Here is a 14,120-nt window from a genome sequence, read left to right as displayed (position 1 = left end):
GGCTGGCCACCAGTTCACACCTATCAGTGGACTCATTAGTCATCCTGCACATCCACTGGATCCCTATGGCCGGCCCACAACAATGATTCCAATCTACTGCAGCCTGAAGCTGTATAACCAAAGCCATCACAGCCTGGAGCTGACACCAAAGTGTCACCAATTTGACATGCATCCACACACAGCAATCGCAGTCCCTGTCCATACTAAAAACCATTGAAAACTACACTATACAGACAGATGAGCTATCGACATGCGCTACTGAACTATACTGTACACAGTCATGAAAATGCACGAACTGTGTCTAATAAATTAGATCAACACACAGAGATTCAAAACCTATACTACCAAAGCACTCAGATGAGACTAAATAATTTGCTCCTTATTAGGAACTTGTAATAGTCACAGAATTGGTTTACTCTCTATCACAAAGAAAAAGAGAGAACTGTGTCTATTAAATATTAAATTAACATGCACAAATTCAAGAAACTAAACTAACAAAGCTCACAGATGAAATTATATAATTCGTTCCTTGTTAGGAATCTGCAAAATGTCACCAAATAAGTTATTTCCCTGTACTGCTTGTGTCTCGGCCAGCTGCTGCTGCCTGACTGTAGTAGGTAAAGTACAAGTGAGTAAAAGTTCTCAGAGCTGACTAAACATTTAAACTGTATGACCTTGTCACTGCCTACAGAATAAAGGTGTGAAAATTTGAACAATAAAATAAAAATGACTTACGTAGCGGTGTTTCTGTCACACATTTAATACAGCATGCAATACAGCTTGGTCAATTATTAGCATCAGACGGAATAAGTTTACCTGCAGTAAAAACTGTTCTGAAATGTGAACAATGATTATGCTCAAATAAAGTAAATGTGACATTGCAGATGGCATTAAGATACCTCTGTAAGATTTAAGCAATAATAGGAAAGACAAGGAAAACTTTTCAGCAACGAATCTGTGCAACACTTGACAATTATGTAGCCGCTCATGACACCGAATAGGACAAACTACAATACTTCAAACTCATGTATTAGTTAATGTTTATACCTTATTTGTAGAATGATGAGATAATTCTTTATACATATTACTTACATATTTCCACACTGACTTATTAATGTTTTGATACATTTTTTCAGCACCTGATGAAAGAAGGTTGATTGCAGTTGAACAAGAAACATATATTTATCAAGGGCACAAATACACATTTCATCGTGAGCGTGTAACATGGGAGGAAGCTGCACAAATTTGCTCAGATGAAGGAGGATATCTTGCAGTCTTGGAAGACATGGCTGAAACTGAATTCATTGCTGAAGCTATGGCTGGTGGACTGTGTTTCTTTCACCGTAAGAATTATTTTCTGATATTACAGTATTCTTAATGAAGAGTTATTACAGTGATTTATGTAACTATAATCTATTTGAAAATTATATTAAATATGAAAATGTGGCAATAATCTTCAAGCGTTGTGATTTTAGACTGTCCTACCATATGATAACTTCAAACAGCTCTCAAGTATTCCGTCAGTTAGCATTCCCATGATTTTGCATTGTTTTGGCCAACTGAAATACCAGAAAATTTGACAATCTGAGAGCTGTTCAAAGTCAAGACCTTGCAGCCTTTTTACAGAATACAACGAAATTATGATTGGATTTACATCCTTAATGCAAGAAAGCTCTTATAAATTTCTATATCTACTATAACTACATGCAACTTGAGAGTAAGGGAGAGGTAATTCATGAGAAAGAAAAAATAACCTTCTGTAAAATAATCACACCATTGTCCATTTTGCTTTATTCACTGCAGTATATTACATATCATATTTCACACTAGTGATGAGGAAGTGCGATGGCATAAAGGACTTCTGGCTTAACGTATCTAATCACTCATCAGACTACACAACTGGTGGGGATATTTAATTACTTATTCACAATAATCCACTATCAGATGACAGCAAACAGCATTAGATTGATGGTAAGCTAAAAGTCAACAAGCCCAACAGATCAACTGAAACTATTACATGACACTGAACTAACGAAATGCTCATACAATCAATTAGATCTAATTTTTGAAGTCTACATTGTACTCTTAAAGATTAAAACTGCATATTACTGGAAGGAGAGACACATACACAGATGGTTCTTTGTGTAAATTAGAACCTTCATCAGTATAATATGGTCACAGAACAGGTATTATTCTGCAACTATTTTACTCTGACATCAAAGGACTTACACAATAGCTTCAACTGCAAATTTATATCTAACAAACAGCTTGTTAAATTAGATAAATGTGCTACTACAGCACCTTAAGTAGTCAGGAGTTTAAGATAAGACATAAGAGTTTTTGTTCATTAAGCTGTCCATATTAGGACTTTTGAAACAATATAATCTATGACGAAATATTGCTTTCTACCTCTCACTAATTTAAAAACAACATATAATCATTTTATGCATCTTTTCAGCTTACCAGAACATTTGGATAGGTGGGCGATATGTTGATGGGAATTGGATGTGGGTTCCCACTGGATTAGAAATTCCAAGTAAAATAGGAAGTGATGGATATCCTCCATGGTCTATCAATGTCAGACGAGCCAATTTATGTTTAGCAATAAGCAGATTATTTATTACTCGTCCAGTTTTATCAGACCTCAACTGTGATCGGAGGAGGAATTTTGTATGCGAACATGGTAAGTTACACACTACCATCGATTTAAGAAGTTGTTTAAAGAAAGTTTGTGACTCTTCAAGAACTATTATCTTTCTGCAGTTGCTATTGCAAATGAATGCAGGAGCTGATATAATATTGCAAGTTCAAAGTAATTAATGTTTTTAAACAGCACTAATGTTTTGACTGAGTAACCCTGATCAGCAAATGGGAATTCTTATATAATAAAATATACCCTTCCCTTATAACACTCTTGCTTGGTATCGTAAGTTGCAGTGTATCAGATGTGACAGTTTATGCAATAATTACATATATTTATGAACGTTTAAAGCATAAAGAAACTGTAATTAGCATCTGCCAATGAAGGTTAAGCATTCTAAGACAAAATTTAATATTCCATGTGCCTTGTGTCAGCACTCATTCTGTTGAATATAATTAGAATTGGTGCAGTCTGTACAGAAATGTGTCAGATTTGTCAGCATATAATGATGGTTTATGAATGCAAATGAGCTATTTGCAACCTGCTTTGCCCTCATTTGTCCCCTCCCCCTTTGTCTGAGAATGAAAACGTTGTTCTTAAAATTAAATTTAATGTGAATAAATACTCATTTTAGAAGCACTTTTGTTTACAGATTAATTTGGGTAGAATAAATTGAAAATATTCCACATAAATTGATGTACTTACTAATTCAAATTTTGGTATGTTATCATAAAATTATAACAGTGAACAATGCAGATGATTCATCAATTACTGTATGTCCTAGGTTGTGCTCAGTTGAAGGACAGTGAACGTCAATCCTGGAATCCTCCTTTGTGTTCCGAGACTTTCAGTGAGATAGGAGATGAATGTAGCCTTGTTTGCAAAGATGGATATGAACTTACTGGAAGTGCTACAGTCTCATGCACTGCTGATGGCTGGAATGGCACCGGTGGTTTGAACAAAATACCTATATGCAAAAGTAAGTGTGACAATTATTACAGATATATCTCAAAGTAGGAAATTTCCTCTGCTTTTTTGCTTTGTGTAATTGTGATACTGACTGCTAGTGATTTTACTTTTTCAAAAATTACTATGATATACTCATGACATTAAACAATTTCAGTTCCAGCAAAGCTGAAACTGAAACATCCTGCAAAGCTGATAGAGACAATTCTAAAAAGAGACCTCTGAACATGGAATTTGTAAACATTTCCCTCATGAGGAGAGGATAAAAGCTAAGAGACCAAAAAGAGACATAATAAACTATGTCATTGTTGGTTGAAAGGCTGAGTTGGCCGTAAGTCCTCCACATGTCATTTACAAATAAATTTCTTGGGGTCACAGAAATGGTGAACTCATTATTTGGTACTGGTTTATGAGTAATGATCCTGCATACATGAGAACTTGTGTTTTAGTTTTTTGGTAGACGTCAGTTCTTTATCTGTCATTCCATTTCAGTACATTCCATTTCTCAAAATTCTCAGTGATGACATTCACTTATCTGATGAAGAACTTCAAACATTTAATTACACTAACATGCCACCAAACAGCAGTATCTTCATTTGAATAGTAACCAATCCTTGCAAATTAAGCATTCTGCTCTATACTGCCTTCATCTGATTCAAATTTGGGTCATAATCATTGAAATTCCTTCACTGAATAATCCAAAAACATTATGAATAGGTTTCCATTTCAAAACTATCAAAAGAAAGTTATGTGCAAGCTGATCTTTCATATTATTCTTTCCAGGTACCACACTCTGAGTGATGCCCCTCCAAGAAAGGAATGTAGTATATGATTTATTTCTGGTTATCCTGCATTATTGATTAATTTACTTTATTTACTGATAATACCCAGTTATCCACGTATTAAAATTTTCTGTGCTATCACTACATACTTCTGCCTATTGTATTATTAATAATGTTTTTTCAGATTTCTATTTATGACGGAACAATTTCCACTACTCTACTGACCCATACATCCAATTAGTGTCTCATATTTTGAAGTCTATCTGTCCCATAATGAGGTGCTCTCCTACTATGTGATCCTAATACATCCTGGCCAACATTGCATGTACCCTGACACAAATAGCATAACTAAAATTACAGTCTAATATATGAGCACACAGTTATTTATAAAATAATAAAGCTGTGATAGGAAATGTGGGAGACAAGCATTCATCCTGAATCTTCAATATTTATCTTATATGGGTTTTAAGATAGCTGTGACTTCATATCTTGTTTGCACTGACACACTTACAGTACCACCCTAGTGGAGAATACACAGTTTTCCTCATCTTCCTGCTTCCCATTTGCTTAACATGCTTAATAAATTCCGAGTTCAACATCTACATCTATACTATGCAAACAACTGTGAAATGCATGGCAGAGAGTTGTTGTTGTTGTTGTGGTCTTCAGTCCTGAGACTGGTTTGATGCAGCTCTCCATGCTACCCTATCCTGTGCAAGCTTCTTCATCTCCCAGTACCTACTGCAACTTACATCCTTCTGAATCTGCTCAGTGTATTCATCTCTTGGCCTCCCTCTATGATTTTTACCCTCCACACTGCCCTCCAATACTAAATTGGTGATCCCTTGATGCCTCAGAAATGTCCTACCAACCGATCCCTTCTTCTGGTCAAGTTGTGCCACAAACTTCTCTTCTCCCCAATCCTATTCAATACTTCCTCATTAGTTATGTGATCTACCCATCTAATCTTCAGCATTCTTCTGTAGCACCACATTTCGAAAGCTTCTATTCTCTTCTTGTCCAAACTATATATCGTCCATTTTTCACTTCCATACATGGCTACACTCCATACAAACACTTTCAGAAATGACTTCCTGACACTTACATCTATACTCGATGTTAACAAATTTCTCTTCTTCAGAAACGCTTTCCTTGCCATTGCCAGTCTACATTTTATATCCTCTCTACTTCGACCATCATCAGTTATTTTACTTCCTAAATAGCAAAACTCCTTTACTACTTTAAGTGTCTCATTTCCTAATCTAATTCCCTCAGCATCACCCGATTTAATTTGACTACATTCCATTATCCTCGTTTTGCTTTTGTTAATGTTCATCTTATATCCTCCTTTCAAGACACTATCCATTCCATGCAACTGCTCTTCCAAGTCCTTTGCTGTCTCTAACAGAATTACGGTGTCATCGGCGAACCTCAAAGTTTTTATTTCTTCTCCATGGATTTTAATACTTACTCCAAATTTTCCTTTTGATTCCTTTACTGCTTGCTCAATATACAGATTGAATAACATTGGGGAGAGGCTACAACCCTGTCTTACTCCCTTCCCAACAACTGTTTCCCTTTCATGTCCCTCGACTCTTATAACTGCCATCTGGCTTCTGTACAAATTGTAAATATCCTTTCGCTCCCTGTATTTTACCCCTGCCACCTTTAGAATTTGAAAGAGAGTATTCCAGTCAACATTGTCAAAAGCTTTCTCTAAGTCTACGAATGCTAGAAATGTAGGTTTGCCTTTCCTTAATCTTTCATCTAAGATAAGTCGTAAGGTCAGTATTGCCTCACGTGTTCCAGTGTTTCTACAGAATCCAAACTGATCTTCCCCGAGGTCGGCTTCTACTAGTTTTTCCATTCGTCTGTAAAGAATTCGTGTTAGTATTTTGCAGCTGTGGCTTATTAAACTGATTGTTTGGTAATTTTCACATCTGTCAACACCTGCTTTCTTTGGGATTGGAATTATTATATTCTTCTTGAAGTCTGCGGGTATTTCGCCTGTTTCATACATCTTATTCACCAGATGGTAGAGTTTTGTCAGGACTGGCTCTCCCAAGGCCGTCAGTAGTTCCAATGGAATGTTGTCTACTCCGGGGGCCTTGTTTCGACTCAGGTCTTTCAGTGCTCTGTCAAGCTCTTCACGCAGTATCGTATCTCCCAATTCATCTTCATCCACATCCTCTTCCATTTCCATAATATTGTCCTCAAGTACATCGCCCTTGTATATATACTCCTTCCACCTTTCTGCTTTCCCTTCTTTGCTTAGAACTGGGTTTCCATCTGATCTCTTGATGTTCATACAATTGGTTCTCTTATCTCCAAAGGTCTCTTTAATTTTCCTGTAGGCAGTATCTATCTTACCCCTAGTGAGATAAGCCTCTACATCCTTACATTTGTCCTCTAGCCATCCCTGCTTAGCCATTTTGCACTTCCTGTCGATCTCATTTTTGAGACGTTTGTATTCCTTTTTGCCTGCTTCATTTACTGCATTTTTATATTTTCTCCTTTCATCAATTAAATTCAATATTTCTTCTGTTACCCAAGGATTTCTACTAGTCCTCGTCTTTTTACCTACTTTATCCTCTGCTGCCTTCACTACTTCATCCCTCAAAGCTATCCATTCTTCTTCTACTGTATTTCTCTCCCCCATTCCTGTCAATTTTTCCCTTATGCTCTCCCTGAAACTCTCTACAACCTCTGGTTCTTTCAGTTTATTCAGGTGCCATCTCCTTAAATTTCAACCTTTTTGCAGTTTCTTCAGTTTTAATCTACAGGTCATAACCAATAGATTGTGATCAGAGTCCACATCTGCCCCTGGAAATGTTTTACAATTTAAAACCTAGTTCCTAAATCTATGTCTTACCATTATATAGTCTATCTGATACCTTTTAGTATCTCCAGGATTCTTCCATGTATACAACCTTCTTTCATGATTCTTAAACCAAGTATTAGCTATGATTAAGTTGTGCTCTGTGCAAAATTCTACCAGACGGCTTCCTCTTTCATTTCTTAGCCCCAATCCATATTCACCTACTACGTTTCCTTCTCTCCCTTTTCCTACTGCCGAATTCCAGTCACCCATGACTATTAAATTTTCATCACCCTTCACTATCTGAATCATTTCTTTTATTTCATCATACATTTCTTCAATTTCTTCGTCATCTGCAGAGCTAGTTGGCATATAAACTTGTACTACTGTTGTAGGCATGGGCTTCGTGTCTATCTTGGCCACAATAATGCGTTCACTATGTTGTTTGTAGTAGCTTACTCCTATTTTTTTTATTCATTATTAAACCTACTCCTGCATTACCCCTATTTCATTTTGTGTTTATAACCCTGTAGTCACCTGACCAGAAGTCTTGTCCCTCCTGCCACCGAACTTCACTAATCCCCACTATATCTAATTTTAACATATCCATTTCCCTTTTTAAATTTTCTAACCTACTTCTCCAATTAAGGGATCTGACATTCCACCTCCGATCCGTAGAACGCCAGTTTTCTTTCTGCTGATAACGACATCCTCTTGAGTAGTCCCCGCCCGGAGATCCGAATTGGGGACTATTTTACCTCCGGAATATTTTACCCAAGAGGACGCCATCATCATTTAATCATACAGTAAAGCTGCATGCCCTCAGGAAAAATTACGGCCGTAGTTTCCCCTTGCTTTCAGCCGTTCGCAGTACCAGCACAGCAAGGCCATTTTGGTTATTGTTACAAGGCCAGATCAGTCAATCATCCAGACTGTTGTCCTTGCAACTACTGAAAAGGCTGCTGCCCCTCTTCAGGAACCACACGTTTGTCTGGCCTCTCAACAGATACCCCTCCGTTGTGGTTGCACCTACGGTACGGCTATCTGTATCGCTGAGGCACGCAAGCCTCCCCACCAACGGCAAGGTCCATGGTTCATGGGGGGGGGAGGATGGCAGAGAGTATGTCACATTTTATGAGCTATTAGGGCATTTTGCTGTTCCATTCATGTATGGAGCATGGGAAGAATGGTTGTTTAAATGGCTCTCTTCAGTCTACAGTTAAACTAATCTTGTTCTCTTGATTCCTATGGGATTGATATGTACTGAGTTCTAATATAATTCTAGAGTCATAACTTAAAGCTGGTTCTTGTAACTTTATCAGCACACTTTCTTGGAATAGTTTCCATCTACCTTCAACAGCCATTCAATTCAGTTCTTTCAACACCTGTGCGACACTCTCCCACGGGTCAAATAAACCAGTGACTATTAGCACTGCTATTCTCTGTATATGTTCAATGAATGGCTCCCACACACTAGAGAAATATTGTAGGGTGGGTTGTACAAGTGTTTTGTAAGCAATCTTCTTTTGTAGACTGATGGCTTTTTCCTAGTAAACTACCAAGAAAATGAAGTCTGCTACCCATGACTCAGGCTATGTGATCATTTTATTTTATGTTCCTAGTAAGTGTTACACCCAAGAATTTGTATGAGTTAACAGTTTCCGCCAATTCCAACTGTGAGTCGCTGATGTTACATTTGTGAACATTTAAAGCTAGTTGCCAAACTTTGCACCCCTTTGAAATCTTATCAAGGTCTCATTGAATATTTGTACAGCTTCATTCAGATCATACATGTAGATAACAACATTGTGTAAAAAAAATTCTGAAGCTACTATTAATATTGTGCACAGATTCATTAACATACAACATGAACAGCAAGGTAACCAACACACTTCCCTGGGGTACACCCAAAGTTATTTCTAAATCTGTCAATGACTCTCCATCCAAGGTAATATGCTGTGCCCTCCCTACCAATAAATCCTCAACTCAACCTAGTCACATCCTGAGAATTTTGACCTAAACAGCAAAAGGCAGTCTTAATTTTGAAAAGGTAAATCCACACTCAAAGCTCCATTCTTATGCATAAATGATATACTGGAATCCTTAGACAGAAATACTACCTTTGCAAACTACTTCAATCCTCTTCTGATTGCTGACCAAAAACTGTTGTCAGGATTCAAGCACTAATTAACTGCCATTAATTCTGAGTAAAACATACTACATAAAGTTCTATTCTGATCAAAGTATTCCCCAATATATTCCTGCTCTATGCAAAATACAGTAAATACAGAAAGTATACTTCTAAAAATTCTTAAGCATTCCAGGAGATATAAGATTTACCAGGGAGCACAATGTCCTCCATATCTTGACCACCATAATTCTCAGCTGCTCTCCACCACTGGGGCAATTACATGTATGACAAACATCAGGTTCAGAAATCTCCTTAAGTCAAATGCTTCAACTATATAATTCCTAGTGAATTGCATTTTGAAGCACTTAAAATAAAATAAGAGAGTTTATCTTTGAAAAACAGTTTCCTAAATTATGAACAAGGTGTCCAGTACAGTAGCATCAGATTTAGGCAATAATGAGGCATTATTTCAAAATAAAATACATATGCATGTACTTGGTAAGAGTTTTTTGTTTTTTAGGTGAATTTTCTTAAGGGAAGGCAGATACCAGGCCATTGCTTCTTCTATAGGTGTGATGCTTGTATTGTCAACAGTAGATTATAATTCGTCTACTATTCCCATATTTATGATTTTTTTTTTTTGGTGTAATTTTCTAATTTTATGTTTTGTTACTATTTTCAGTAGCATCCACTAATTTAATTTTATTGTCCCTGGTTTTCATTGAAATGTTCCTTTGTTAGTGTTTCTGTGTAACTTATATCCTTACTCATATCATACCCTAGTGTCACATATATGCAAATTGATCACTGAAATATACTCACTCAATTCAAAAAGTTTTGAGGCTCGATTGATACAAAATAGAAAAAAGTTAAGATGGAGATTTTAATGCTTCAGGTGGTTTACATAGGCTTCCCCACTTGAGTACAATGGGCCAAACACTCATAAAAGCATGTAAAAGTGTCACAAAATGCCCTTTTTTAGATGTTGCTGAATTTGCACAACACATTCACAGTTTCTTCAGTATTGGCATACCATTCGAGAACTGTTCTGCATTTTTGTCATTTTATTGTAGGTTCATAATGGTTAACACCAAACCTTGTCACCCACAATAATTTTTTTTTCAGAACAGAACTGTCCACACTTCTCAATTCAATCAAGTCGTGACATATGTCCACATGTTGTTGATTTTGTTCGGGGATCAGGGTGTGTGGGATGAACTTTGCAGGCACTTTTCTCTTCTTTAAAACATTCTGAAAATTTCTTGAACACTTGGGTTAGAGATGTTCATTTCATTGCTTCACTGTGATTTGTCTCACAACAATGTTGTTACATTTCCATTTCTTAATGCCGCCTGCTTGCAAATGATTGGTCAAATGCACATCTGTTGATTACAGTCGTTAGTACAAGCTGTAATCATAGTCACTACACTGATGTCACTTATATGGTATGAATAACATCAGTCCAAACTTTTTGGACAGATGATGTATATACAAATAAATAAAATACAGTAGCAATTATTTCAATATAATGCCATCATTTATACTTTTAGCATGGTGCAAAAACAGTGAGTTATGTTATTCTGAGATTAATGCACCTGCATTATAAATTTTGGTCCACTCCATAACTGAGTTGTCATTGTGTCAGACTGGGATGCAGGTGACCTTGGTTCAACTCCTGGCAATGCCTGGGATTTTTACTTGGTGAGAGTAATGGGACTGCATCCACTCATCTCCATTGTGTCAGCTGAGGAGCCACATGAATGAAAGGGAGTGAACTCCATGATCTGGAATGACAACAATGACCAGGATAGCATTGTGTTGATCCCATGCCCATCTGTACCTCATCTTAATTATGCTACATGGCAGTGGATGACATGGCAGCCAGTCACCATCATGTGGTTCTCTGAGCCTGATCACAGAGTTTGTTTCTCACTTTACTATAAATTATGAGATATTTTAATGACTAGATAATATCACTTCAGTTACATCAGTCATCTGATCCATTCTCCACATTTCAGTATATTAGAATAAAGCCTTTATTACTGTTCACTAGTAACAGATTAAGCTTACACATTATGGATATTTCAGACATGCTGCTGTGTTATACTGAATATAAATACAGATAACTGCAACCAATCACTTATGAAATATTCATTTATTTCAATAAACCAGTTTTTGAAACTCCTAGGGCTCATCCTCAGCTGGGGCATGGAAAAGGTACATGTTTATTTCTGTAGCATGATTCTGCATCTGGCTCTATGAAAAAATGTAGGAAACACCCAAAATCTTACCCTATATCACTCACTGCATTGCATTAAGTGCTCACAATCTTCTTATCACAGAGTCAGTACTCAGCAATATGCTGTGAAAATTAACATGTAATTCTGCATGCTTCATCTGACAATGAGCCTGAAAAGGCCTGAAAACTAGTTTATGCAAATAAACAAATGTATCATAAGTGACTTCTCACAGTTATTTGTACTTATATTCCATTTTCACTAGTAGCTGATTTTTGTGTGCTTATTGCAGAGTTTTGTCATTCCAAATGAAGCAGCATGTTTATGTATTAATGTAAGGTCCCAGTACGTTTATGTACATAATGAGAAATTCAAGGCTTTGGACAATGAAATGTTTTGTATTTGATGTTATGGATGTTTTAATATGTGTGTGTGAGTGTTTTGTAGACTCTCTGTATTATTGTTACAAATATTTTTTGTTGTGATTATTAGACATCCTAAGCAATGTAAGGGCTATAAAGGATAAAGAGTTCATCATATCATTTAATAATTAGCAAATTTCCTCTTCATGAAATTTGGCTGCCTGAGTACCAGCCCATTTACAGCATTCTGAAATTCTATTTTTGGGTTATGGCATTGAAAAAAGCCACTTGTTCACATGTAAGTACAGATAGAAGTCATCTGGGGGTCCAGCCTGGGCTATGGGCCACCTGTTGGAACATGTGTCATCTTTTCAGCAGTTTTCTATACCAGTGTCTTGCTGACTACACAGGGGTGACCTAAAGAAGTGACAACACTGACACACAACACCTACACAGCATACTGCAAAAATTTGTGATGACTGTCAGCATATTGGGGATTTTTTCACACTAAAACTTGTCTTAGAGAACATATTTAACATTTGGCAAGGTGTTTATTGGAATGCCACAATGAACAGCTATTGTAGGAAATTATGAAGAGATGCATATTTCCCACTACCACAGTTCTAAATATCATGGTTTACAATTACTTTTCATGCTGCATGAAAATAGAGACTGCTTTTTGGTTAGCCTTTTTATATTCTCATGTAAGATGCACCAATCTGCAAATTTTCAGATGCTAATTAAAGAATGTTAATGCTACACTAAGTCTTCATAAATAATTAATATACTATTTTAGATTTTCCATACCAATAATAAATGTAGCAGATGAAATACAAGTAACACAGACAACTTTCTGTTTGTGTCCCATCAATCTATCAACATGATTTAGCTTCCCTAGAGGCAAAGGATTTTTCTTGTGATCTCCAGAACTCATATAACATGTATTTTTATAACACACTTAACTTAACCAGGCAAAACTGAGGAAGAATGCTGTTCACAACTAAAAGTGGCGATCAAGAAGTTTGTCTTTGAGAGCATTGCCGCAGCATATTCACACTGTAACATGACTGTGATGTGGGTATACAAGCATCAACATTTAGGCAAGGGATTAGTGTGGCATTTATCTCCTTCTTATGTGCATGCTGTAAATTCTGGAATGTTAACTGTGGTGATGTTATTAGAAAATGCACCCAAACAGGATCAACATGCTATTTTCTTTTCTTCATTGCCAAAGGACAAACTTCATCACACAATGAAGAGTGCGTATGGGGTGGCATGTCTGCTAAAAACCATCACTATAGAATGTTGCACCAAGCTCCTTGCTGGTCATGATTCGACACAAGATGCTTGTCAATCTGGGAGGCCAGCCTCATTGACTACAGTCAATGGCAAGTGGGAGATACTCAAGCACCTGCCCTGTAGTCCTGACCTCTCTCCATGTGATTATCATGCCTCCAGTCCCTTATAAAAGGCCTGGAATGATTGATCAGTCCTGTCAGATGAGGATGTGCTACAAATAGTTATGGACTTCTTCACACAGCAGGACAGAGTGTTTTACCAAATGGATATCGTCAACCTGGTGCATTGGTGGACTGATTGCCTTAATTGCCACAGCAATTTTTTCTGATGGGCATACTAATTCAGGACTGTATGGCCTTCGACCAGAAACATTTTTGTTGCCCCTTAGATCACTGTTGCTTAACTGTACTCTTTCTTCTACTATTCAGTTTGCCCCCAAATTTTACTTGACACCATTGTAATAGCAGTAGTAATAGTATTCATTCATTGATCCTTTTAACAAGGGTATCAGACATCTCATGGAATTACACGACAAAAGAAAAGAAATCATATATACAGTAATTTACCTATTTACACATCTATTTTGTCTAGGATGGAATAGGTCACCAGCTGTCACTTTATAGTAGGAGCCATTCCTATATTTACCTGAACCAATTTAGGGAAAAAACAAAGAATCTAAATCAGGCTGTCCAAAGTACAATCTCCAGCTTCCCAAATACAAGGCTAGCCTGTTTAAAGTAATGTAATAGTGCAACGTCACTTACTTATTCCTAGTGTACAATACTTTGTTATTTATACATTCCTGCAAAGAAGTTATTCCATAATGTAGTAAAAAGCTAGTGCTTCACTGTTGAACCATTTATCAATACCAAACACTGTATATA

The 14,120-nt window shown here is 36.7% G+C and overlaps 1 protein-coding gene across 1 annotated transcript in view; it reads left to right on the top strand.

Annotated features, from left to right (window-relative positions):
• The window catches only part of LOC126299393 (uncharacterized), a 50,122-nt gene that overhangs the window by 15,058 nt on the left and 20,944 nt on the right, over positions 1 to 14,120 (top strand). The window contains exons 2-4 of the mRNA XM_049991267.1: positions 1,137 to 1,343; positions 2,459 to 2,683; positions 3,426 to 3,620. Coding sequence (XP_049847224.1) covers positions 1,137 to 1,343; positions 2,459 to 2,683; positions 3,426 to 3,620 — 627 coding nt within the window. The remainder of the gene's footprint in view (positions 1 to 1,136; positions 1,344 to 2,458; positions 2,684 to 3,425; positions 3,621 to 14,120) is intronic.

This window comes from Schistocerca gregaria, chromosome X, assembly GCF_023897955.1.
Source record: "Schistocerca gregaria isolate iqSchGreg1 chromosome X, iqSchGreg1.2, whole genome shotgun sequence".
Lineage (NCBI taxonomy): Eukaryota > Metazoa > Arthropoda > Insecta > Orthoptera > Acrididae > Schistocerca > Schistocerca gregaria.
This window is presented reverse-complemented; position numbering and strand designations above follow the sequence as displayed.